At 35.0% G+C, this 27,736-nt stretch overlaps 1 protein-coding gene across 1 annotated transcript; it reads left to right on the top strand.

Moving 5' to 3' along the window:
* The first annotated feature begins 12 nt into the window (after window positions 1–12).
* Window positions 13–27,569, top strand: LOC123561112 (kin of IRRE-like protein 3). The gene is made up of 12 exons (XM_053516986.1): window positions 13–124; window positions 4,912–5,115; window positions 9,470–9,592; window positions 15,993–16,307; window positions 17,696–17,807; window positions 18,284–18,435; window positions 18,867–19,124; window positions 21,764–22,057; window positions 22,625–22,735; window positions 23,851–23,990; window positions 25,412–25,542; window positions 26,087–27,569. The coding sequence occupies exons 1-12, from the start codon at window positions 13–15 to the stop codon at window positions 26,361–26,363; spliced, it is 2,229 nt and encodes a 742-aa protein (XP_053372961.1). The 3' UTR covers window positions 26,364–27,569.
* Window positions 27,570–27,736: the final 167 nt, after the last annotated feature.

Here is a 27,736-nt window from a genome sequence, read left to right as displayed (position 1 = left end):
TCTTGTATCACAATGCTTAGCTTCTATGCTGATAAGCCCAGTCCTGATACACTTTGTAACTGTCTCCACTCTTGTATCACAATGCTTAGCTTCTATGCTGATAAGCCCAGTCCTGATACACTTTGTAACTGTCTCCACTTCTTGTATCACAATGCTTAGCTTCTATGCTGATAAGCCCAGTCCTGATACACTTTGTAACAGTCTCCACTTCTTGTATCACAATGCTTAGCTTCTATGCTGATAAGCCCAGTCCTGATACACTTTGTAACTGTCTCCACTTCTTGTATCACAATGCTTAGCTTCTATGCTGATAAGCCCAGTCCTGATACACTTTGTAACTGTCTCCACTTCTTGTATCACAATGCTTAGCTTCTATGCTGATAAGCCCAGTCCTGATACACTTTGTAACTGTCTCCACTTCTTGTATCACAATGCTTAGCTTCTATGCTGATAAGCCCAGTCCTGATGCACTTTGTAACTGTCTCCACTTCTTGTATCACAATGCTTAGCTTCTATGCTGATAAGCCCAGTCCTGATACACTTTGTAACTGTCTCCACTTCTTGTATCACAATGCTTAGCTTCTATGCTGATAAGCCCAGTCCTGATACACTTTGTAACTGTCTCCACTTCTTGTATCACAATGCTTAGCTTCTATGCTGATAGGCTCTGTTCTGAAGGTTTTAACAATCCCCATTTTTGTATCATGAATGATTTGGTTGGAAAAAGTTGTTCACCTTTAGTCGAGTTCTGATACAGCTTTTTAATTATTGCACTTTCTTGAGTTCATTTTATAAAGCTGTTGTCAGGATATGTATTCATAATTGTTGTCTCTTAGCTAAGAGCATAGATCTATAAATATATGGGTTTTCTAGCTGTTAGTTCTGCAATTGTTTTTCATGATAACAGACATTTCCTACAAAATGCTACTTTCCTTCTTTAAGTGTCATTGTACATGTGAATGTGTGCGCATTAAAGAAAATTTATCTTTGCATTGTCATCTTGAAGTTTCAGAAGGGTATAAACTTCCTCTGCCCATCTTGAACTTAAAAGGAATAGTGATGCTCCAGGGTTGGGTCACATTTAGTGTGAGGTATCTTGTTTTCAAATTGATGCTACAAACTTTTATGCAATCATCATCCATCCTTTAATCTTTTCTTTAATGTCATATACTGGGGTAATATACTTGTCTAGATTCTGATCGGAACCAATATTTTCAGGAGGTAGACATAATAGCAGACATTTAAGTGAAGAAAATAAACACAATAAACTATGATTTGAGCCATGCCATGAGAAAACCAACATAATGGCTTTGCGACCAGCATGGATCCAGACCAGCCTGCGCATCCGCGCAGTCTGGTCAGGATCCATGCTGTTCGCTAACAGGTTCTCTAATTGCAATAGGCTTTGAAAGCGAACAGCATGAATACTGACAAGACTGCGCAGATGCATAGGCTGGTCTTGATCCATGCTGGTCACAAAGCCACTATGTTGGTTTTCTCATGGCACAGCTCATTTTATGATTTCTCCCTTGTTGTATTTTCCATTACATCATTTATGCTCATTTATATTACAACTACAGTGGGGTTTTATAATATTTGGCAGCCTGTAGGTATAATAAAAAAGGGGGAACTAGATTGAGTTTGATATAAACAAATAATGAAGAAAATAACTTGAGATGTACATGTTTACATGGCAGTTATGCAGTTTCTGTTGATTCATACCCAGTATAAACTGGTTTTCATCAGACTTCCATCACAATGTATTTAGATGAGAAATTGGCTTCTAATTTTATAAGAAAAACATTATATCTTAATGAAATGATTGAAAAGAAAATATATTCCAACGTGCAGGCAGATTTTAAACAGGTATGTTGCTGACGAACTTTCTCTTAAAAACTTTTGAATACTTCTCTGTACCATTATATATTTTTGATGAAACTGGACATTTTGATGGTACAGCAAGTTATAATTGTCCAATACTTTATTACAGAGGTTGGGTTTTGGGGAGGTGGGTGTGGGGAATCAGAAATATTTTTGTTCACTTCAAAGTTAGAACTTGATACAAACTTGATATTCAGTATAAAATAGGATTACTGTGATGAATGACATTTAGATGAACAGATTTAACTAATTAAGTTGTCTGGGACCTCTTATTGGATAATTGTGACTGGCATCTATTGCACATCATGTGTTAACAGTCTAGTACCACCCTTGAGAAACATTTTGTCATGTGTGTGTTTCTTTATTTTTTGCACAGGTCTTCTTTGCTCAGTTATGATAGTGCAGCATAATCAAGGGGGACCTGTATTCTTGATGGTTTTATGCCACAGTAGTACTGACATCTGTGGTTATATCTTAGACTAGACTAGCTCCTAGATTATCATATATTTCAATGATATTTTCTATTATTTTTAAGTTTTAGTAAATGAAGCCAGTCTATATCCTATTTATGATATCATAGTCTGTTAACCTTGCTTTCATCTTAAGAATTGACTCGTTCTTGACTGCCATGAAATTGAGTAAAAGAAAATTTAAAAACTTTTTTTTTTAAAAGTTTTCTGGCTAGTCTAGTATTTATCGTAGAGTCCTCTAGGTTTCCCTGCAGGCATAGATATATGTGGATTTTGTAAGCCTAAGATCATTTATTGCATCAAAGATCACACAGGAACAAATGTTGTAAGTGACAAAAAATGATTAGAAAATCCATGATATGAATCCCTTGGCCAAGGAGCAGGTTTAAGGTCACTGCTGTGTTATTTTGTAGGACACCATAGATATATATATTGTTGCATCCTGACACAGATTTTAGTGTGAATCAAATAAATTGCAGTGCAGAAAATCATAAATTCATAAAATCTCAACTAGTTTGAATATTTGGGCAAATTATATATGAAATTAATGTGGAACAATTTGAAGCTCTAAATAAAGTAAAAGACGAAAACAAATAAACCTTTAAGCTTTCAAGTAAATGGGACAAAAACTGATGTGATATTAATAACATTATATATCTAAATGTAAAACTGGCAACAGAAGTTGCTTGTGGTGTAGGTGCCATCTTAATTACATCCCTGGTATGGAACTTACATTACACCACATAAAACGTGCAAGTAGAATATGTTTGCGCATTTTATCTCGACAGTATTACTGTTTATTATGAAGTTATTACGACATTTTGTTGAGCAGCTAATTTTTCTTTTTTTCCCCAAAAAAACTTCATGCTGTTATGAGAGTAATAAAGAAAGCAAAACTGCGAACTGCAATTGGAATAAACGGCAATTGGAATCTCCCGTGGATTGTAAACTGCATGACGAGATATATATTCTTCATTTCCAAGCTTGTAGACTGTCATTTATGTTTCACAGACAGTCTTATTGTCTGTGAATTTGTCAGAGATAAACACGCTTTTCCAAATTGATAGTTATATTGTTGTGGATTATTTAAAGGATTGTCTGTATATATGGTTGCGTGCTAAGTTGTCATCAAAGCTCGTATCTATCTATCACATTGTATATATTGGGAGATATTGCACAACACGCCCTTTAATGGACCATCCATTAACCTTGTCTACTTTTCATCACTGTCTTTTTACCAAGCCTTTTTTGTTAACTAACAATTCTCATATTGTCAGCTGCCTTTTCTCAGTTTTCAAAAAAAGAAAGATTAGTACTTGCCTACAGATAGCCTTTTCTTTCTGAATGGTTAACCTATAGGCAGCACACCTTCCTGGTTAAATGGTTGACCAAAATATAGGACACCTTCCTAGCTAAATGGTTACCTATATAGATAGCCCACCTTCCTAACTGAATGATTGCCCACCTTCCTAGCTGAATGATTGCCTATAGATGGCCCACCTTCCTAGCTGAATGATTGCCTATAGATAGCCCACCTACCTAGCTGAATGATTGCCTATAGATAGCCCACCTTCCTAGCTGAATGAGTGTCTATAGATAGCTCACCTTCCTAGCTGAATGATTGCCTATAAATAGCCCACCTTTCTAGCTGAATGGTTGCCTATAGATAGCCTTCCTTCCTGACTGAATGATTGCCTATGGACAATTCGCCTTCCTAGCTGAATGATTGCCTATAGACAATTCACCTTCCTAGCTGAATGATTGCCTATAGACAATCCGCCTTCCTGGGTGAATGATTGTGTCTATAGATAGCCTTCCTTCCTAACTGAATGTTTGCCTATAGACAATTCGCCTTCCTAGCTGAATGATTGCCTATAGACAATCCGCCTTCCTGGGTGAATGATTGTGTCTATAGATAGCCTTCCTTCCTAACTGAATGATTGCCTATAGACAATTCGCCTTCCTAGCTGAATGATTGCCTATAGACAATCCGCCTTCCTGGGTGAATGATTGTGTCTATAGATAGCCTTCCTTCCTAACTGAATGATGGCCTATAGACAATTTGCCTTCCTAGCTGATTGATTGCCTATAGATAGCCTTCCTTCTTGGCTGAATGATTGCCTTAGATAGCACGCCTCTCTTGCTGAATGATTGCCTATAGATAGTGCGCTATACTGGCTGAATGATTGCCTATAGATAGTGCGCTATCCTGGCTGAATGATTGCCTATAGATAGTGCGCTATCCTTGCTAAATGATTGCCTTTATATAGTGCACAATCCTGGCTGAATGATTGCCTATAAATAGCGCACTGTCCTTGCTGACTGCCTATAAATAGCAAGCTGTCCTGGCTGATTGATTGCGTATAAATAGCAAGCTTTCCTGGCTGAATGATTGCCTATAGATAGCACACTGTCCTGGCTGAATGATTGCCTATTTAGCTGAGGCATGGAGTTGAATGCTCCTTTGTTGTTGCAGGACAGAATGCATGTAGGCTGAAAATAGGTGTTTTTGAAAGAAATGTTGAGTTCAGTTTAATATAAAATCTTCTTTGTATTTCAGTTGTTTGTGTTCAGGAGTTCTACAAGCAGCCTACCAACCAGTCTGCAGTGGAAGGTTCTACAATTGTTCTACGATGTATTATCAAGAACAGGGTTGGAAATGTGCAGTGGACGCGTGGTGGGTTTGGACTTGGTCCAATGAGAGACCTACCCGGGTTTGACACATATACCATGATAGGGACCAAGGGTATCACAGATGCTACAGGTAAACTAGCATGATGCAGTTGATTGTTTGTTTTGTTGAGTGTTAATTCAATTCACACCAACCCAATTTAATTCATATCACAATTTTCTGGCTTTCATAGGCAAAAAAACCCTGCTATATTCCCAAAAAGCATTATTTGAGGCGTGGGCAGGCACCTTGGTATAACACTGACCTTCTTCAACCGTGTGGTGCCTACTTGATGTAAGAGAAGGAGTAGAGCTCAAAATCACAGTGGTGAGATGTGATGTCAGCAACCATAACCATTTGTCAATGAAGGCCCATAATGTAGTTCAATCTCTCCAAATGGAAAAGGTGTAAAACAGAAAGCCCACCATAACGTAATGGTCTGTGTTACATAGGTATTGTCAGAGAGAGACTGATTGTCCTGAATGTTTCCATTCAAACTGTCTCTACTGATCACCTTTCAGAATAAAATTTTTCTTCACATTCTGCATGCATGCCACTAAGCTTCTACAAAATAATTTTCGTAAAATGTAAAATTTAACTTTTTGGCAGCCTTACAAGTTATAATGAAATTATTCTGTGACATTATAGACAGATCAGCAGTGAAGCATTTATACTTCATTTTACAAATCTTTAATGTTTATCCATTTCTTTGAAATGTTGTTTTAAAATGACATTAATATATATGCTTGAATGAATAGCGATCCTACTTCCTTCACAAGTTCACAGAAAATGTATTTTCATTGAATTATTTGATCTCTGATTGAAGAGGATGTCTTGGGAAAATTATAGCTTGCCAGTTCTAAATGTATTTCATTTTCATGCATTCTTTGCGCTCAAATTGAAAATGAAGATGAGTTCCAATGAGACAGATAATGGATAGGGGAAAATACTTGCCAGCTTTTTTTATCCAATTATAAAAGCTGTAATAGACTTGATTAGTGAGAAAATGAATTGTGGGTGTAATAATGACTGACTGTAATAAGTTCTATTGTTTTTGCCCAAGGCTACTAACTTATCTGTAACGAAAAAAATTGGGAACAAGAAGGCTGTAATTGACATTTTTAGCTGTCAGCAACTTCTATATAGAGCTTTGGAGTGTGTTTTTAAACACATTATCCCCTTTCAGTTTTTCACCCTTAGAGTAAGTACAGCTTTGCAGTTACTTGTGAATGTCACTTTGGATTGCTCTGTATATTTTATTACCCTTTGCAAAATTGTATAATGTCAGTCAGTTTGATGTCTTAGTAGAATTTTTGCTTTTAAGACAATCATAAGCAAAGTTTCCTAGACTCCAGGCTCTGGAGTTATAACACTATAATGTGTGTTGACCAGTGTCATAACTCAAGCATCTGATTGGTTGATTTTGAGTTCAGTCTTGATATTGACCAATGACAAGGTTGCATTCAGGGTCTGGATTTCAAACTCAGTTTTACAAGCAGGACCTAGAATAAGTATACACATACTACATGTATAATTATGGTCTCTTTTTATTAAGATGCAATTTGACAGAAACCATTGTAGTTACCAGTCATGTGTTATCACTGGATTTCCTGTGGTTGGGGTGAAAACATGCCTGGTTCAATGATATGCAAATTATGATATAGACCACATTGTCTTAAAATGTGATCATTCATTTAATTACACTGATAATTACTTATCTAAAATATGCAGATTGGCTCTCACTTTAGAATAGATTTAATTGTTACATTTAAGTTAATCAATTAAGTGTAGATATCTGGCAAGGGTTTGTCTCACGTTTTAATTACTTCAGTTAGTATTACATATTGATGAGTAATGCCTGCTGTAATGGAAAATATCTCTTGTATCAGTTTATTGCGGAATAAAGAGGCTTGCTATCTCTGTGAAATATGAAAATGAATATTGTTCATGATATTTGCAGTTGACTCAGTAATTTATCAACATACAAGTTTCAGTCTTCCAACTGTTCAGCTCACTTGAGCACAAAGTGCTGGGTTAGAAGTAGGTATTTGTGCTTATACTTCAATCCTCACCTGTCCAGGGGTATTTTTAGCCCGCCATCATCAGATGGTGGGCTATTAAAATCACTCTGCGTCCGTGGTCCGTCCATCCGTCATTCCGTCCATCCGTCCGTCCGTTAACAATTTCTCGTTATCGCATCTCCTCAGAAACTACTGGGGGGATTTTGACCAAACTTTGTCAGAATGATGTATTGGTACCCTAGTTGTGTCCCCCTGAAAATCAGACTGGTTCAACAATTTATGAGTGAGTTATGGCCCTTTGTTTATTTCTATATTTTACATAGATTCATATAGGGAAAAACTTTGAAAACCTTCTTATCCAAAACCACAGAGCCTAGGGCTTTGATATTTGGTTTGAAGCATCATCTAGTGGTCCTCTACCAAGATGATTCAAATTATTTCTCTGGGGTCAAATATGGCCACGCCCCGGGGGTCACATAGTTTATAATGACTTATATAGGGAAAAACTTTGAATAACCCCTTGTCCAAAACCACAGGGCCTAGGACTTTATTATTTTGTATGTGACATCATCTAGTGGTCTTCAACTAAGATTATTCATATTATACCCCTAGGGTCAAATATGGCCCCGCCCTGGGGGTCATATGGTTTACATAGACTTATATAAGGAAAAACTTTGAAAATCTTCTTGTCCAAACCACAAAGCCTAAGGCTTTGATACTTGTAATGTAGCATCATCTAGTGGTTCTCTACCAAGTTTGTTCAAATTATCGCCCTAGGGTCAAAAATGGCCCCGCCCCAGGGGTCACATGGTTCATATAGACTTATATAGGGAAAAGCTTTTAAAATGTTCTTGTCAATAACTACAACATTCAAATTTGGACCACATGTATATTTTTGAGTGGCAAGATGAACCTTGACATGAGTTGACCTTGATTTTGACCTAGTGACCTACTTTCACATTTCTGTAGCTACAGCCTTCAAATTTGGACCACATGTATGTTTTTGGGTGGCAAGATGAACCTTGACATGAGTTGACCTTGATTTTGACCTAGTGACCTACTTTCACATTTCTCAAGCTACAGCCTTCAAATTTGGACCACATGCATAGTTTTGTGCACTGGAAAAAACTTTGACCTTGATTTTGACTTAGTGACCTACTTTCACATTTTTGAAGGTACAGGCTTCAAATTTGGACCACATGCATAGTTCCATGTTTCAAAATGAAATTTGACATTGATTTTGACCTAGTGACCTACTTCCACATTTCTCAAGCTACAGCCTTCAAATTTGGACCACATGCATAGTTTTGTGTACCGAAAAAAACCTTGACCTTCACATTGACCTAGTGACCTACTTTCACATTTTTAAGGTACAGGCTTCAAATTTGGACCACATGCATAGTTTTGTATTCCGAAATAAAATTTGACCTTGATTTTGACCTAGTGACCTACTTTTACATTTCTCAAGCTATAGCCTTCAAATTTGGACCACTTGCATAGTTTTGTATACCGAAATGAACTTTGACCTTTACATTGACCTAGTGACCTACTTTCACATTTTTAAGGTACAGGCTTCAAATTTGGACCACATGCACAGTTTTGTATTCTGAAATAGAATTTGACCTTGATTTTGACCTAGTGACCTACTTTTACATTTCTCAAGCTACAGCCTTCAAATTTGGACCACTTGAATAGTTTTGTGTACAGAAATGAACTTTGACCTTAAGATTGACCTAGTGACCTACTTTCACATTTCTGTAGCTACTGGCTTCAAATTTAGACCACATGCATAGGATTGTGTACCGAAACAAAATTTGACCTTGACATTGACCTAGTGACCTACTTTCACATTTCTCAAGCTTCAGCTTTCGAATTTGGACCACATGCACAGTGTTGTGTACGGATATAATTTGACCTTGAGGTAGTCAGTAAGTCTTGAAATTTGGAACACTCAAAAATGGCACATTGGTGGGCGCCAAGATCACTCTGTGATCTCTTGTTAATTCTTCACAATCTTCCATATGAAATTCCTGCTGGCTAAGTGGTTATGGTTGCTAACTTTGAATCACCTGTCCCTTGCTGCTGTGTATTTTCTTGGGGTGTAGAATTCTTTTACGTAGAGCCGGCGTAAGAAAGGTGTATAGTTACTCATGCCTAAAATAATGCATGGAGGGGCACCTTGGGTCTGCCTGATCTTATAATTGTATTGGTGTGACATTTAGCCCAGTCAACAAACAAACAAAACCAAAATTAAACTCATGAAATAATATTAAACAAAATGAGTTTAATTTTCATTTTAATACTTGTATTGTATTTTAGATGACACATTTCTGGTTCTTCATTTTAGATGCAGTGCATGGATGTCTTGACATTAAAGCTGAGGAACATCTACAGTAGCTATAATTGTATGTTTTATATACTTTCAGATGAGTATAGCTTGAAGATAGAGAACTTAAAACTTGAAGATGACAACTTCTTCTCATGTCAAGTAAGCGGTACAGATGATGAGCCCTTTATTGTCAGCAGAGTGGCTTATGTGACAGTACTTAGTAAGTGCTCCATTGCTTATATCTTCTATACTTCTGTCTTTTATATCTCATTTATGTGTGACAACTGTCATATCTTTCATCTCACTCATGTGTTGTAACTTTTGTCTCTTATATCTCATTTATTTGTGACAACTTTTTTCTCTTTTATCTCATTTGTGCATGACAGCTGCTATCTTTCATTATACGCCCGAAGGGACGTATTACGTTATACCCCCGGTGTCCGTCCATCTGTCCGTTAGCAATTTCATGTCTGCTCTGTAACTCTTGAACCCCTTGAAGGATTTCAAAGAAACTTGACACAAATGGTCGGCACGTCGCGCTTGTTTCGGATGACTAGCTTCAAGGTCAAGCTCATACTTAGGGGTCAAAGGTCATATGAGTGTGTTTCGTGTCCGCTCTGTAACTCTTGAACTGCTTGAAGGATTTCAAAGAAACTTTGCACAAATGTTCACCACACTGAGATGATGGCAGAGCGCTTGTTTCTGATGACTAGCTTCAAGGTCAAGGCCACACTTAGGAGTGAAAGGTCGTAGATGACTTTGCTTTGTCAGCTCTGTAACTATTGAACTGCTCGAAGGATTTCAAAGAAACTGGGCACAAATGTTCACCACACTGAGGCGACTTGCAGAGCGCATGTTTTAGATGACTCGCTTCAAGGTCAAGGTCACACTTAGGGGTCAAAGGTCATATATGATTTTGCTTTGTGTATTTTGCACTGCATTGCAGTGCTCTTGTTTTTATTTGGCAGATCCCTTTTTTGTTCTCTTACAATATTTTTTTTTTGTATTACTTCCCTTTTTAGCTCACCTGAGCAATGCTCAGGTGAGTTTTTCTGATCGCTCGATGTCCGGCGTCTGTCGTCCGTCGTCTGTCGTCTGTCGTCTGTCGTCCGTCGTCTGTCAACATTTAGCTTGTGTATGCGATAGAGGCTGTATTTTTCAATTAATCTTCATGAATATTGGTCAGAATGATAACCTTGATGAAATCTAGGCCGAGTTCGAAAATGGGTCATCTCGGGTCAAAAACTAGGTCACTAGGTCAAATTAAAGAAAAACCTTGTGTATGTGATAGAGACTGTATTTTTCATTTAATCTTCATGAATATTGGTCAGAATGATAACTTTGATGAAATCTAGGTCGAGTTCGAAAATGGGTGATCTCGGGTCAAAAACTAGGTCACTAGGTCAAATCAAAGAAAAACCTTGTGTATGTGATAGAGGTGGTATTTATCAATTAATCTTCATGAATATTGGTCAGAATGATAACCTTGATGAAATCTAAGCCGAGTTCGAAAATGGGTCATCTCGGGTCAAAAACTAGGTCACTAGGTCAAATCAAAAAACCTTGTGTATGCGATAGAGGCTGTATTTTTCAATTCTTCTTCATGAATATTGGTCAGAATGATAACCTTGATGAAATCTAGGCCGAGTTCGAAAATGGGTCATTTCGGGTCAAAAACTAGGTCACTAGGTCAAATCAAAGAAAAACCTTGTGTATGCGATAGAGGCTGTATTTTTCAATTGATCTTCATGAATTTTGGTCAGAATGATTGCCTTGATGAAATCTAGGCCGAGTTCGAAAATGGGTCATCTCGGGTCAAAAACTAGGTCACTAGGTCAAATCAAAGAAAAACCTTGTGTATGCGATAGAGGCGGTATTTTTCAATTGATCTTCATGAATTTTAGTCAGAATGATAACCTTGAAGAAATCTAGGCCAAGTTCGAAAATGGTCATCTGGGGTCAAAAACTAGGTCACTAGGTCATATCACGTAAAAACCTTGTGTATGCGATAGAGGCTGTATTTTTCAATTGATCTTCATGAATTTTGGTCAGAATGATTGCCTTGATGAAATCTAGGCCGAGTTCGAAAATGGGTCATCTGGGGTCAAAAACTAGGTCACTAGGTCAAATCAAAGAAAAACCTTGTGTATGCAATAGAGGCTGTATTTTTCAACTGATCTTCATGAAATTTAGCCAGAATGATTACCTTGATAAAATCTAGGCTGATTTCGAAAATGGGTCATCTGGGGTCAAAAACTAGGTCACTAGGTCAAATCGAAGAAAAACATTGTGTATGCAATAGAGGATGTATTTTTCAATTGATCTTCATGAAATTTGGTCAGAGTGATTGCCTTGATGAAAACTAGGTCGGTTTTGAATATGGGTTATCTGAGGTCAAAAACTAGGTCACTAGGTCAAATTAAAGAAAAATCTTGTGTATGCGATAGAGACTGTTTTTTTCAGTTGATATTTATGAAATTTGGTCAGGTTGATTGCCTTAATGAAATCTAGGTCGAATTTGAATATGGGTCATCTGAGGTCAAAAACTAGGTCACTTGGTCAAATCAAAGGAAAAACTTCTGTATGTGATAGAGGCTGTATTTTTCAGTTGATCTTCATGAATTTTGGTCAGAATGATTGCCTTGATAAAATCTAGGTCGAGTTTGAACATGGGTCATCTAGGGTCAAAAACTAGGTCATATCTAAGAAAATGCTTGTTTTATCGCAAGAGACCAATTTTTTGGTCCAATCTTAATGAAAATTGGTCAGAATATTTGTTTCCATGAAATCACTAGGTCAAACATGTTTTACACTGTTATGGAGTGTTTCTTAGGTGAGCGACCTAGGGCCATCTTGGCCCTCTTGTTTGTTACTATAAATAGCTTATTTTGAAACTTTTTTTATTATTGGCTGTAGGGAAAAACCAAAACAACTTTTCTGTGGTACAACATGGATGGTACATCCAATTTTTAGATGTATTTTGACATAACTATACCTGGTAAGAATGTTTTTGTGGACTTAGATTTTTTTTTGGAATTTCTTCTTTTTGTTGTTCCTGTCCTTTGGGCTTCAACAGTCAAGTTCTTTAAATTTTGCTCCCATCCTCTGATGTAACCCTTGGGGCGTATATTGCCCTGCTTGGTGGCGCTCTTGTATCTCATTTATCTCATTTTTTTTTTTGACAACTTCTATTATTATGAACTTCTATAATTATGTTATATTTAATTCATGTGACAGCTTCTGTCTCTTAAACCTCATTTATGTGTAACAACTCCTGTCTCTTATATCTCATCTATGTGACAACTTCTATCTCTTAATATCTCATTTAAGTGACAACATCTATCTCTTGTTTCTCATTAAATAAATTTTATGTGATGACTTCTATTTCTTATAAAAAGATGCGACTTATTTCCTGTATATAACTACCTTGATTTCTTATATATATCTTTTTGTGACTACCTTTATCTCTTTTATCTCTAATGTTACTACCTCTATTGCCTACATATTCTACTTTAATGTCTGATACATCTTTAAAGTGCTGTCTTAATTAGTTTGTTAAATTGTTAAATTCTTACATTTTATCATTTTAGTGAGTACTGTAATCACATTCCTACATTGACTTGTTGTTACATCACTGTACATGATATCATATTGTAGGCATTACCTCACATGCCTTACCTTTTGTGTTTAACACATTTAAGTAACAACATCACTTTCTTTTACCCATCATTTTACTACCTTGGGTTTTCTACTTGTTTATATTTATTCTTTTATTGTGCCCCCCATGAGTGGTGGGGGGCATATAGATTAGGTCTTGTCAGTCCGTCCGTCCGTCTGAAGTTCGTGACGCGCCTAGCTCAAAAAGTATTTTATATAGATTGATGAAACCTTGCATGAGTCTTTATCATGATATGAACCTGAGCACCTCCTATTTCATGTCTGGCTCCGCCCCCTATTTTGAGAGTTATGGCCCCTGAAATAGTCAGAAATGCACATTTTCACCTTGTGACGTGCCTAGCACAAAAATTATTTCATATAAATGAATTAAACCTTGTGTGAGTCTTTATCATGATATGATCATGTGTACCTCCTATTTTTTGTCTGGCTCCACCCCCAATAATCAGAGTTATGGCCCCTGAAATAGTAAAAAATGCACATTTTGACCTTTTGAAGCACCTAGCTCAAAAAGTACTTAATATAAATGATTGAAAACTTGTATAAGTCTTTATCATGATATAAAATTGCACACCTCTTATTTTTGGCTGGCTCCACCCCCTGTTGTTAAAGTTATGGCCCATGAAATAGTAAAGAAAATGCATATTTTCACCTTATTATGTGCCCAGCTCAAAAACTGTTTAATTAAATTCATGAAACCTTGCTTGAGTCTTTATCATGATGTGACCTTGCAAACTTGGCATTTTTCTTGAGAATCTTTGCACTTATTACAGAGTTATTGCCCTTGAAATAGCCAAAATAGTGGATTTTTTGTTTGTGATGCACATAGCTCAAAAATATATGGTATAGAATAATGAATTCATTTCATAAAATGTTTGTTTAGGCTAAACCCCATTAACACTGCAAACATTTGAATTATTGCCCCTTATTTGTGACATGTATCAGTGGGGGCACATCCTGTGTCCTACAGACACATTCTAGTCATTTATGTGACTATCTTAGGTTTCTTGCTTATTTACGTGGAAACCATTTCCTTTTTCTGTGACAGCCTTTATATTTTACACATTTATGTGACTACTTTGGTTTCTTTCTTGTCGATATGACTGGCCTGGTTTCCTAACCACATGATGTGACTACCTTGATCTTCTGACTGTGTTAATAAAATGAGACAATTTGCAAGTGTTAGGCATCATATGTTGTTATTTTGCTGAAAAGAAATGGTGAACATTTCTCTCTTATGTGACATGATATTATATTATTTTGCAAGATGAGACATGCAGCAATTCTCTATAATTATCTATAGGTTGATATCAAGGGAAATATATATCTTCTTTATGCAATGTTTTATTTTACCCACTGGTTTTAGAACTCAACTGATAAAATGTTGTGAAATGTCATGACTTTTGTTCATGTAAGACGTCCTCTCTTTGATGATGAATGCCAAATGCTGTCACTCATTCTTTGCCATTTTCATGAAATTGCAGAATCTATTTTTAAGGAACAAAGAAACATTTAACAAGTCATTGGTTCTGCTTGTTTAAACCTGCATTAAATTCCAGAATATGAGTTTGGCCTCATCTTTTTCCTTTAGAACTTTGATATGTTTTTTTAACATTTTAACATTATTTATATCACCAAAAATTATATAACTTAGTAGAAAACTGAATTTGTTTTACTGAAGAAATCATAAATATGGGTCACATCAATTTTCATTCACAGTTAGGTTGTAAAACCCACTTTGTGTGTCATGAGTCCCCAATGTTCCCATGCAAAAATAAAACAACAGGAGTGGGTATTGATCTTACTAAATGTCTAAAATACAAGACTAGAATATCCTCTTGTTGCAATGTTATCCAGACATTTCTGTAGTTTCACCGAGCAGCTTGTGTATGTCAAGGAAGATAAATGTACATCAGCAGATTACTCTGTAATTAAAGCATTCATCAATCCAGATCTTGATGAAAAATGTGTAAACCAGTCAATGTCAACACCGTCTGCTGTAGAATGATACCAGTCTACTGTTGCCTCCTACATGGCTTCATCTTTTTGATAGATGTATAATAAAGATACCATTCAACTTCGTTTTATGTAAAAGATAAAATTTTACTTTTATCTAGGTCTAGTATCACCCCTTTTTTACAAGCCAGTCTACCTTTTTCCTTAGCCTTAGCTTCATCTCTGTGTATCAGTGAAGCTTTTTCTTAAAACAATGATCCCAGTCTATGGTTGCCTTACAGTGGGCCTCATCTTAGCAATTTCAGGTAGTGCACATTGGCATCTGCTTGGGCTTTATATGTCAGCTTTGTAAAGAAGACTCCAGTAGACTTGGAACTTCACCTTTATACATCTCCTATACTTCATATTTTTGAAAAAAGATTCAAGTGGTTGTGTGGCTTCATCTTTTGATATCATGTATCTTGTGTAAAAACATTTACATGGTCTCAGGGCTTATACTTGTCTCTTGTCTTTTCCTTCTATCTCAGAGTAGAAACTTACATTTTGATATGAATTATCATTAACTTCCCTGTGGCAATACTTTGTTTAGTTTTTGTCTTGGAAAGAGTTTAATTTTCTCAGAACAGTGTATCAGGTCTTCTGAGGATCAGTTGTTTATTTTGTATTATCAGTGAAACATTGAAATTGAATCAAAAGAGCTACAGTGAGAAATGATTAAAAAGGTTCTAGGTGTATGGCAATAGAAGTAAACTGTTTGATATAAACAGGAAATTAATGCTTTTGACTGTTTCTAGAAGGAGAAAGTCTAAATATTTACATTGTACATTCTTATTTTAGCATGCATTTAGGGAAGCAATCTTTATGAAATGCTGATCAAAAGTGTGTGTGCAACATGAACTATGGTCTTATCAATACTTTCCCATTTCAAATGTTGAACAAATGTTTTTTGAATCATTATAAAATTTCATACATTTCATATATTTTTTCAGCTCCACCTAATAGGCCAACACTTTCTGGTCCACTTATCCCAGTTGAACTGGACAAGCCAAAGAATGTATCATGCAATGTGATAAATGGTAAACCTCAGCCCCAGGTCATGTGGAAGAAAGATGATGTAAGGATAACAGATAATACTTACGAAATAGCTGCTCTACAGAAGGATGGAAAACGTGTAAACGTGACTGGAAAAATAACAATAACGGCAACTGCAGCAGACGCAGGGAAGAAAATTGAGTGTGGAGCGTGGAATGAGGCCTTGAAAGGTCAGGATCCTCTGTGGACACATGCTACACTTGATGTACAATGTAAGTTATACCTTTATAAATCTGATGCATGCTGGGATTTATCCTGGATCCCAGAAATATTAACATTTTCTTGATTTTATTATGGTTTTATTGAGGTTTTATAATGGGTGCTACATTGCACCTGTTTAATCATACTAGTGGTTCTAAGATTTTGTTGTCCTTAAATTGCCTAAGAATGGTGACATTTCTATTTAGGTTGGTGACATTTCTGTTTAGATTGGTGACATTTTTAAGTTGAAAGTGTTTTGGCGCATGGATGCCTATATTGTCACAGAATTTGCACAAACTTCAAAGAGTTTTATTCCTTCTCTGGCAATATGAGAAATAGCTCTTAAAGATTTTATTGATTGAATACTACTATTGTTTGATCTGATCAGCCTTTTCCATAATAAAGTTTTCCCTGATTTCTCTTGAAATGTCAAACAATACCATTAATATTATACAACATTCTAAAGAAGTCTTAGGGTGGTAATAGGAACCTTTAAATATATAAATTATCTTTATAAATTTTGAAATTATCATCAAGAAACAATTTTGGCAGGATAATTTCAGTCATTTTTGACATTGACATTAAAAAAAATCAGTTTTATTTCTACTTATGAATGAATTGTATAAAACCTTCAGGACATCTTAGTTAGCATTAAAGAAATATTACTACAAAAGACTTTATAAATTTTTTGATATTTTAATTTTGCAGGTATGATTTTGCCTGATTAAAATTACAAATGGGTAAAATAATTTTTGGCAAAATCAACATTTATAATAGTAAAGGTATTTAAAAAATTCAAAATGATCCAATTACCACACTCACATACCTTTAGAATGACATAATTGTTGCTGTCTGAATCTTGTAGAAGAAAGCTGAAATTCTTGAAAAACCCTTGGATGCACCTTATATGTCATACCTCAATGCATGTCAGCTGTGTAGGCTGTGTACCTGCAATGTCAACATTCCGGTCAATGTTGACTCTGTACTATATCAGAATGTCGTATTGTAGGGATATTTCATTGGTTCTGTAAAATTAATGATGAGTAGAAAACTGCTTGCAATGCATGGTGTAAACCTTATACAGGGAATAGCTGCCAGATGCTGCACTGGAAAGTGCAGTGGTACACGATGCCAGTTTGTACTCAACATTATTGATTGAATGTTTTAATTACCGGTATTTCTTCAACAGTGCCAGAATTTACGTGTTGATTTCATGTTTTATTTCGAGATTCAGGGAAAGGTAGAATTGCAGAAATGGCATTTAAATATACACTTCAGATGAAAACTCCTGGAGAAATGTAGTGTAATATAAATTTAGGAATGTGATCAATGCACTAAAAATCTACAGATGTTTGTAATTATTTAGACTGTATATTTAACATTTTAAATTATTTTCCAGATGCTCCCAAAGTAAGAATGGTTCACACTAACCCTGACAAGACTATGAGAGAGTTTGACATTGTTGAATTTAAATGTTCAGGGGAGGCTAATCCATATGAAATTACATGGAAGTAAGTGAACTGTTCTGGAACTTTTGTCAGATTGAATGCGTTACATTCCAAAATATACTTAGTAAGGTATAAAAAGAACTGCAAACGATAAAGATATTAGCTCCACAGTAAAAAGACTCAAAATATTTGTTAAAAGTTTTTTAAAAGATATGAAATAAAAAGAAAATGTTTTTCTTTTATTTGTATGACCAAATAACATTTACTGGTGAACACCAGATTTTATGTTAAAATATTGCATCTTATGTTTACTTGGTGAAAGTTATTTTGTTCAAACACTGAAGTAAATATACTGCCAAGTAAAATTTAGTTTGGACAATAATCGCCTTCACAAAATTATATCTGTCAGTCAGTGATAATATTAGGAAACATACCATGTTTGTTTTCTTTTACTAAATGAACCATAAGTTAACATGTTCACTGAAGAATACATAGGGCATCTTTGACACTCTGTTATATTCTTACGACTTTTACTTTAGATGGTATAAAGATGGAGATATTATACCGGACCAAACAAGTAATAAATACCGGATTGACCGGATGCCACGTGAATACCATGGCAGTACAATAAAGTGTGAAGCAACCAATTCAGTGGGCAGCACATCTGTGGAACATTCCCTAAATATTCTGTGTGAGTATTAATATATCAGACTATCAGACAGATATTATAATAAGGTAATAAATGCTTATTGTTGTGCCATCAAAAAATTGAGGAGAGCATGATAGTTTTGCAGTTGTCTTTATGTTCAGAAGCTCGTATTTAAGCTCTCGAAATTAGTTGCAGTATCCTATTTATAGAAGTATTAGGATGCCTAGCAAGTTACAATGGAAGTATCTTAAAATACACATTTTACTGGGAGAGAATCAAAGAGGTTTTCTCTTGATGGTGAAGGAGATTTTAAGAGTTACTGCCGAGGAAGTGCTAAAAAATTGTTGTGTCAAAACATAGCTTCAGTTTGATGAATGCAGATTTTAGAGCAGCTTTGGCTTTTTTGCAGTTTGTAGCTATAAATGAAATTGTCTCATTTGTTTTTAAACAACTGACATTGGAAAATATTGTAGATGGACCAAAATTTAAGGATGAAAATCCACAGCATGTGCCAGTTGATCTTGGGGACCGTGCTGAGCTCAAGTGTGAAGCTAGTGGTAATCCAACAGCAGAGATAACATGGCGACGTCAAGGAAAATTTACAGTACTACATACCAGTTCTACGTATGTGATACCGAGTGTACGAGAGGGCATGTTTGGGGTGTATACATGTACTGCTACTGTCCTTGGATTCAATGAGATCAGCAGAGATATTTATGTTACTGAAAATGGTAAGGCTTTTGTGAAACTAATGAAGGTTATTACACATATCTGTATATTAGAAACTTAAAGAAATACATTTTTTTATAAAACTGAATGAAATAGGCTTGGACCCTGGTGTTCATCAAACTTTAAAGCCTGAAACTTAGACATTGTAATTGTCAATTGTCTTTTTGCTCTTGTCATGGTTATTTTAGCACATATAGTAATAAAACTTGGCTTGCAAGTGAGTTCTATAGCTACAATAATATAGCTACAAACATCGGAGTTAAATTTAATTTGTGTAGTTTGCTGTAGACTAAAGTTATGGCAAATTGAATATTTGCTGTTTGTAAAGTCTTCAATCATTGATGAATGCAGCAATCAATAGCTGCAATAGTTATAGAATGGGTGTTACAGTATTAGGTTCATGAACAGCCTTAGAATGTAGAAATAAAATATTATTAAAATAGCAAAATGGAAATGAAACTGCTGATTGTCAGTATGTATGTGCTACCGTAACTACATATATGTTAGCCTTTGTAAAGTAGGAATTGTTCGTAGAAATAATACTGTTATGATTATAGCGTTTGTATTGTTGGGTAGCTGTGGTAACCTTAGGTTGTAATTAGAAGTAAGGTAGAGCAAAGGAGGCAATTATCGACCCCTTAAGACCATAATCTACCGTACATATTCTTACTTTCACTTTCGGAGACAAAGTGACGCATATATTTGAGACAAACTATCATTGGTCGATTTCAACCAATGAAAACACTTGTTACATTACAGAATAAGGTATGGTCTAATATTCTGTCTCGTGACATGTGTCTGCCATTATCGACCCACTTCTGCTATTATCGACCCCCTAGTTTTTTTTTTTTAAACTTTGAAAACACTGTAAATCAAGCATAATATTATTATTAACTTAATATTAAGTTAATTTTTATTTGTCCTTTATTGTCATAATTGCAATTTGAAATTATGCAATTGAGCATATAAACAAAGCATCACTTTACTACGATTTCATGGAAAATATTATTTCATGTGTTTTTTTTTATTTATAAATTTGGTCTTTCATACTATCACAGTTTCATATTTGGTCTTTTGACTGACAAATTGTAAATGTTAGATAATAGTAACAGTTATTTGTAATATAACATTAGCCACACACAAGAGATAAATAATTCAAACATTCAAACAAAGTTGATTATCCATTATTATCTACAGCCTTAACAACATATTTTAGCATTCAATTTTTATACATTTAAAATTAACTTTTTTTAAGTCCTCTGGAGTCAACAAGTGAAGTTCTGGTTGCTTAGTACATTTAATGTGCCACCATCCTGGGCATTCATCACAGCCTTTTCACTCATTTGGCTTCCCATTAGACTGACCACACCCCTGACATTGGTCTAAGCTGTCTGCACTGTCCATCATCATTTTGTCCATCAGAGGAATCGTCAAAATCGTCATAACTGTCACTATCATCATAAATGATAAAAACATCAGACTATGACGAACTTTCAGAGACTCTGCGCTTTTTTTCTTTTTATTTTAGGAGATTTTTAATCCTTGTGATCAACTAAAATGTGCATTCATAACTTTATCATGAGTCATCACAGAACATTAGGGTTTCTAACTGACCAGTCAGAGAGCTGCATTTTAGAGTACCTGCCAGTTTCCACTTTGGTATAACAAAGTATATTTACAATGAACATAATAGTGACTTTAGAAATAAATATCACACTATTTTAGAAATAAAATCAAGATTTTTCACTGCACATGCTTCAGATGATGCTACAAACAACAAAACTTTGAAGTTTCATTGAAATTTTATATTGATTTAATACCTTTATTTTAGTTAAAAGTTTGAGATTTTACACTGAGAGTCTAAGATAAAGTCCGAGTAAAATGTAATCAATACCCAAGTGAAATAAGTATCATTCCACAATGTTTTGGACATGTTAAAGTTATGAATTAAGTGCTTTTCTCAAAGCAACAAGAAATTATATAAATTTAATTAATTGGGGGTCGATAATAGCAGAAGGTCATATTTTCAATCTGCTATTATCGACCCCCACATAATCTTTCCAGAAGTTGCAAGAGACTACAAAAATGGCTGATAGAAATGGGTTCTATATGTGTATAGTAGGATTAAATACAAAATTAAACTGATTCGAGCCATAAAAACGGTAAATTTGATTTAACAGAAAGATACCTACCTTAACGGACGATGTAGTGGTTGGTTCTGAAATTTATCTCATGCAGTCACACTGTATGTAAACATTCAAAATGGCGCATGAAGAAAATTTGTGACGTAAAAATGACAGTGCATGACATGATCACATGATTTCTAGTAATAAATGTGATTAAGTATCAATTAAGGGTGGGGGTCGATAATAGAAGAGGGTCGATATTAGACTCCTTTGCTCTAGATTTAACCAGTATCCCTCGGTTATTTCATATTTAAGAAAATGATCTCAAGGCAAATATCTTTGAGTAAAATCCTGCCATTTTCTGTACAAGCTGATTGACTATTCACTTCCGTACTATGTATCTGAAACCAGTTTTATTTTGAATGAAACACCTGCCTAGTACCAAACTATTTCAATTGGAACAGTCTTGTCTTGTTACTAAAAAAGATATTTATAGAATGATTATTATGTTTTAGGTCCACCTGAAATTATAAGTGATGCAACACAGTACGGGTCGGAGGATGAGCAGGTTATGATCCAGTGTATGAGTATCTCCTCACCGAAACCCATCTTCATCTGGTCTCGTAACGGACAGCCGATAGATTATGCCACGTCTGGACGCTTCTCGACATCTGAGGAGGGTTTGCCGTATGGAGGGAAGAGTTATTTGCAAATATTGAATGCTCAGCCAGACGATTTTGGCGTATACAACTGTACTGTGACAAACGGGAAAGGGGTGGCCTCACTTATGATTACATTAGAAGAGACAGGTATGTTCATGCAGAAAATGATTTATCTTTCTTATTTCTGTCAGTTAATGGCACCAGATTTACATGTCTACTGTTGATTCTAGCTGTATTTTAAAAAGACTCCAAATTTTTGAGCTTCAAAGCAGGTTGTGTATTGAAATTGTTTACAATTTAAAAACTTGATACTGACCAGTGATAACCTTACATCCTGAGACTTGTCTCCATATTCTGTGTAGTACAGACTTGACTGTATAATGTTTTATTAGTTTTATTTACAGTCTGTTTGTGAATGTTAACATAGACTCAGAGGAGTATTTTAGCATCCCATCTTTTCTTTCTTAGGAACAAATAAAACAAACTATACGGTATCCCCAACAATAAGCTGGTACATTTGTACAACTTTATTCACTAAGGCAGTCCTGATAAAATGCCTTGCCTAAAGACATGCCACAAGAGGAGAGTAGCCAAGATTGAAGCTTGAGGCCCTCATTTTTTCGAAAGTGTGTGAGCCCTTTAGACCAATCAGGTCTACACAATGCAAGGCTTTAATGAATACTGCTGATGCTGTTTTGTGTTTATATTTTACAGAAGAGATGCCAATGACTCTGATTATTGGAGGTGCTATTGGTGCTGTGGCAGTGATTTTGTTTATTGTGTTAGGCTGTGTTGTGTATCACAGATGTCGGCATTCAGACAATGGTAAACGTTGGGAAATGTATTATGCTTGGAACTTTGAGGCTTGGCTAAAGCCTTTATAATTAAATAATACTGAAATAGCTTGTCACTTTAGTTAATTAATAAGTTTATTTATTAGTCTTTCCTGTTATTATAGGTGAAATAAGGAGGATGCATCCTTTCATTTCATTCCACTTTCTTGTGTTTTATTTAACACCTTTTTCATTTCATGCGATTTTTTGTTCCTTTACACTAAAGCTTCTTGGAACACACTACTGGCAAATGTTTAGGTTTTTATCATCAGTTTATCAAAAAGTTCATAAGAATATTACTGTCTGCTTAGTTTTGTTGACGGCAGGTATTATGTCTCCCACCACACAGTGGTGTGGGAGACATATTGATTTACTCTGTCAGTCTGTGTGTCTGTCACAAATCTTGTCTGCACTCTAAGTCGAACATTTCTCATCAGATCTTCACCATACTAGAAAGTCCTCAGCCAAGTTTGATAACTAACCAAATTGGCCTAGGCACTTCAGAATTTATGGCCCTTGAATTAACAAAAATCAGCCTTTTTACTCTTCAGAGGTATATTTATAGTGTGTAAACAGTATATAAACACTGACTTACTATTTAGATGATTAGGCAGTTGTGGGAGACATGCGCTTTTCTCAAAAGCAGTTTTAGTTTCTAAATAACTTATATTTATCAAGGTCATAACATCAATTTTCACATCATCATTTCATTGGACTGGTGTGCAGTATCTCCATGATATAGTAGTTTTTATTTTATAGCAGAACAAATATTTTATTGGAAAATAACTTATGTATCTTTTGTCTGTTGGAGATTCTTGCAGAATTATATAAAAATTGTACTACCTGCTTGTGCAATAAAAATAGGTGTTATGAGTTTTAAGTCATTGCAAGTTTAGGAGTAGTCTGAGATGAAATTCAGAATTCAAGTTAATCATGTTCAAGATTTACTTGTTACGCATCTTTTGATATATTTAAATTGGAATTTCACATTTATATTCATACAAGTCATGTTCTTGCAAAATTTCACTAATTTTTTCATCATTGACATTTGAATGTTACATTAAATACATATTTTTAAACTGATCGGAATAGTCGCCTACCCTTCAGAATCGTATGCTGAGACAGACAGTAACACGGAGATCCGGAAACGTGATAAAAATGAGTCACCATCAGAGATGACAAAGTCTACATTGATGGATCAGTGGCGGCAAGATTACAACTATAGATACTCGGCTGACTTTGATGAGGTATACATGTGTATTTTACTCTGTTGAGTGCCGCATAATTATGATTAAGACTTTAGATAGTGGACTTTGAATGATAATCTGCAATAATTGCTGTTCGATAACATATTCCCTGTATGTGAGGAAGTTGGCATTTGGAAATTCAGTGGTTAGTAGGTTGAACTATTACGCTGGCAAACTGGGTTCGATTCTTGGTCGTGGCTGATATCCCAACAAGAGTTCAGTACTGGGTGATTTACTTAAATTATTACTGTTTACAGCAGTATCAGCCTAGACTGGATGCTAGGGAGGTAAATCTGACACATTCTCCACTGGAATTATGTTGTTCCAAACATTCCAGGTGGACTCTTTCACTGACTACTCATTCAAAACAAAAAACTTTACTTCTACTGCAGTTCCTATGGCAGCTCATATACTTTATGAGCTTCATAAAAGCCAGAGCAAATGAGAAGAGCAAATGAGAATATAGTATCTTGCAGGAATTTCAGAATGTCATGAGTCCACTACACTGTAAACAAATCAAATCCTTTATAGATTAAGGTAGTGGACTTGTTATGATGGACGATAATAACCATGTGATTACATACTTCTTAAATGATACTGTAACGTCTTTCAGCCATATTGGAAAATTGCTTTTTCATGACACTCTGAAAAAAATGAAGAATAAGTAATTAACTGGAAAATGCCAATTCTCATTATGGATCCATTACTTAAAGGTCCATTACTAAGGGAAAGTGAGTTGGCAATTTTTTTCATAGCCAGTGCATAGACTTCCGCAAGACACTAAATAATGAAGATTGGCAGGTCAAAATTTACAGAAGGTCTTTGGAACTCAAAGAAATGTATGTGTATTATGTTGAAATTTCAATGAATCGACAGAATGACCCCCCAGGTCTTTTTAACTTTCTTCATACTTCATAGAAAAATAATTGTACATATACTGCGATTTATTTCGAATTTCTACATACCAACTTTCATTTTCCAATAAAATGAAATAGTTTCTGTGCTTTTTAAAAGAAATTAAGATGTTCACTTTCCTTAGTATTGGACCTTTAATACAGTGAACATACTGGTTTGAACTAAATCAAATTGAACTTTGGATCATGAAAGATAAGGTATCATTGGCATTACAAAAGAGATTGATTCACATATTTACTTTGACATAGTTGGTATCTGTTAGGTTGACATAAGGGCGATGTGTTATAATCTGTGTCTGCAAGAATGACATGTTATATTCTGTGCCTGCTAGGGTAACATGTTATGATCTGTTTGTCTGATAGGATGACATGTTAAAATCTATGTCTGCTAGGATGACATATTAAAATTGGTGTTTACAAGGGTGACAGTGTTATAATCTGTGTAAGTTAGGTTAATTGTATAATCTATGTCTGCTAAGATGATGTGTTATAATCTATGTCTGCTAGGTTGATGCAAAAGGCAAGAATGGACAATATGGAGGGATTGATACAGAAAGATATGGCACTATGCCAACAAACTATACAAATGGACACATCTATACTGAGCAAAATGGGGATGACCTGGGTCCATTAAACAGGTATTGTATACAAATTACCAGTATTTAAACCACTTTGCTTGTAAGAAAGTAAACCAGGACCCAGAGTTGTAAAACTGGGGTTGGATCACACTCAGCATCTGATTCATTTTTACTAAGCACGTGTTTAACATTGAGCATTGGCAATGCTTGATTCTGAGACTGGTCTCTTAACTTGGGTTTGTAACTGTGAACTTTGGCTGCTAGTCTAGATACTGTATCAGAGAGACAGAACTGATTCTGTTTGACCATAGTTTGTTACACAAGTTTACAACAATTTCTAGGGCATGTTTGTTTCAGTCAGATTTTGTAGAAAGAGTCGGTATCAAACCTTATTGTGCTATTGATATATCTAAAATTTACTTTTTACAGCAGTCAATCACTTATAATGTTTTGTTCTGCTCCCTGATATTTTTGTAAAAGGAGGAATTTGTATAGGAAATGTAGATAAAATAATTGCTAATGTTGTAGGTAGTTCATTACATACTGTAACAGTGTAGTTGTTGCTTGCATCATATACGTACTTATCTTGAAAAAAAAATTTCAGATTTGAGAATAGTTACAGCACTGGTTATATTCCATCAACGTTTCGGAGTCCGTCAAGAACAGACTTTATCAGCGGTCGAATCTCTGCTAATGATCTTAATAGTGGTAGAGTATCTGCTAATGACTTCACTAGTGGACGCATTTCTGCAAACAATTTAAATAGTGGCCGTGTGTCGGCAACAGACTTTACTTCCGGGAGAATCTCTACTGAACCGTTAGAACCATTCAGACTCCCAGCTGCTGACTTTACGACAACCAAACTGGCTACAAATGTATAATGCATTTCATTGTCAGTTTGAGATAATCATTGTTTTAAAAGAAGTGTGATTTCATTGGACGATTTTGAAAATGAATGTTGTAAAGTGCAATTTGATAAGATAGTTATGTTTTCTGTGTAAATGTAAAAGATTTAGTCATCCACCGACCAAGTAAATGGAATGAAGTTTATAAATGATTTGTGTGAAAAACAAAAGCTCCTATTGAAATTATTCCAGCTGATTTAAGTATAACTTGTACTGTATTTGTGCTGATATATTTAATGTGAAACAGTTGTATAAAGTGCCTGTACAAATTGTGCTAGAAATTACTTAGAAAGAAAGTAACTTCATCAAGTTTTAATTCCACCACTGAAATTTTCAGAGGATTTAATAATCGTCCCTGTTGAAAATTTTGCAGTCCAGGTTTTTATTGTGCTTATTGTTACTATTTTTCAATTCACATTTTGGCTGAATTCAGCATTTTAAAAAGTTTTTATCCATTTTACAATTACAGTCACAAACATTTTGATTTACTGTATTCAGTTAAAGTCAGATTGTTAAATCATTTTTCAATTTAGCAAAGATAATTTTCATTATAACACAGATTATCTGCTTCATATATAACTGTCTGTTATACAGACTGATTGATATGATTCATATAATAGCGTCTTGTTTTATACATACTAGACTACCATCTTGAAACTTGTTTTACACGATTTATGAAAAGCAATAATTGCATTTGCACTTGCATGAACACATAGTTTTGATTTACACCAGAATGTTAAACAGAAATATTCACTGCAGATTAATTCTTGCTTATTTAGAATTTTTTGATTTTGCGAAAATTAGTCCTCCTGAAAAAATTGGAACTTAGTTTCTTTATATGGTGAACATTTGTGATTGGTGTAATTAGGCAATTAATTGTGTGAAGTAATGATTACATGAAGATATGTTTTTTTGTAGGAATCATTTGTCAACATCATTTCATCAGATGGTTATTGTAATATTGTATTAAATATGCTAATTGTGATAGGTGTGTATGTAATGCTACGAGTGTTTGTTATTTCATTGTCAAAATTCTTATGTGCATTTTCACTATATACAGAGTTAGGCATTAGCTATAGAGTTAGGCATTAGCTTTTGATGTATTTGATCATATCTAAACATATTTGAATATTTGTTTTGGAAATTAAGGTAGATTTACTGAATTTACTTACAAAAACAATACCTCCATAAGATGAGTTCTTTAAATCACTTCAGAATCAACAGCTCTACAGACTCTGGTGTAAGTACTATAGGTGAGCAACATTGACGTACAATGCAACACATCATGTCTGATTTTTGTTTGCAGAAAACTTTGCCTTTTAGTTAAATAAATATGGTATATCTTCAAT

Source organism: Mercenaria mercenaria, chromosome 10 (genome assembly GCF_021730395.1).
Source record: "Mercenaria mercenaria strain notata chromosome 10, MADL_Memer_1, whole genome shotgun sequence".
Lineage (NCBI taxonomy): Eukaryota > Metazoa > Mollusca > Bivalvia > Venerida > Veneridae > Mercenaria > Mercenaria mercenaria.
This window is presented reverse-complemented; position numbering and strand designations above follow the sequence as displayed.

Coding starts and splice junctions, on each gene's coding strand:
- LOC123561112 (XM_053516986.1), top strand. CDS start 13: ATGCTTAGCTTCTATGCTGATAAGCCCAGTCCTGATACACTTTGTAAC. Junction 18,436..18,866: donor ACATTCCCTAAATATTCTGT/GTGAGTATTAAT, acceptor AAAATATTGTAG/ATGGACCAAAATTTAAGGAT. Junction 23,991..25,411: donor ACTCGGCTGACTTTGATGAG/GTATACATGTGT, acceptor TATGTCTGCTAG/GTTGATGCAAAAGGCAAGAA.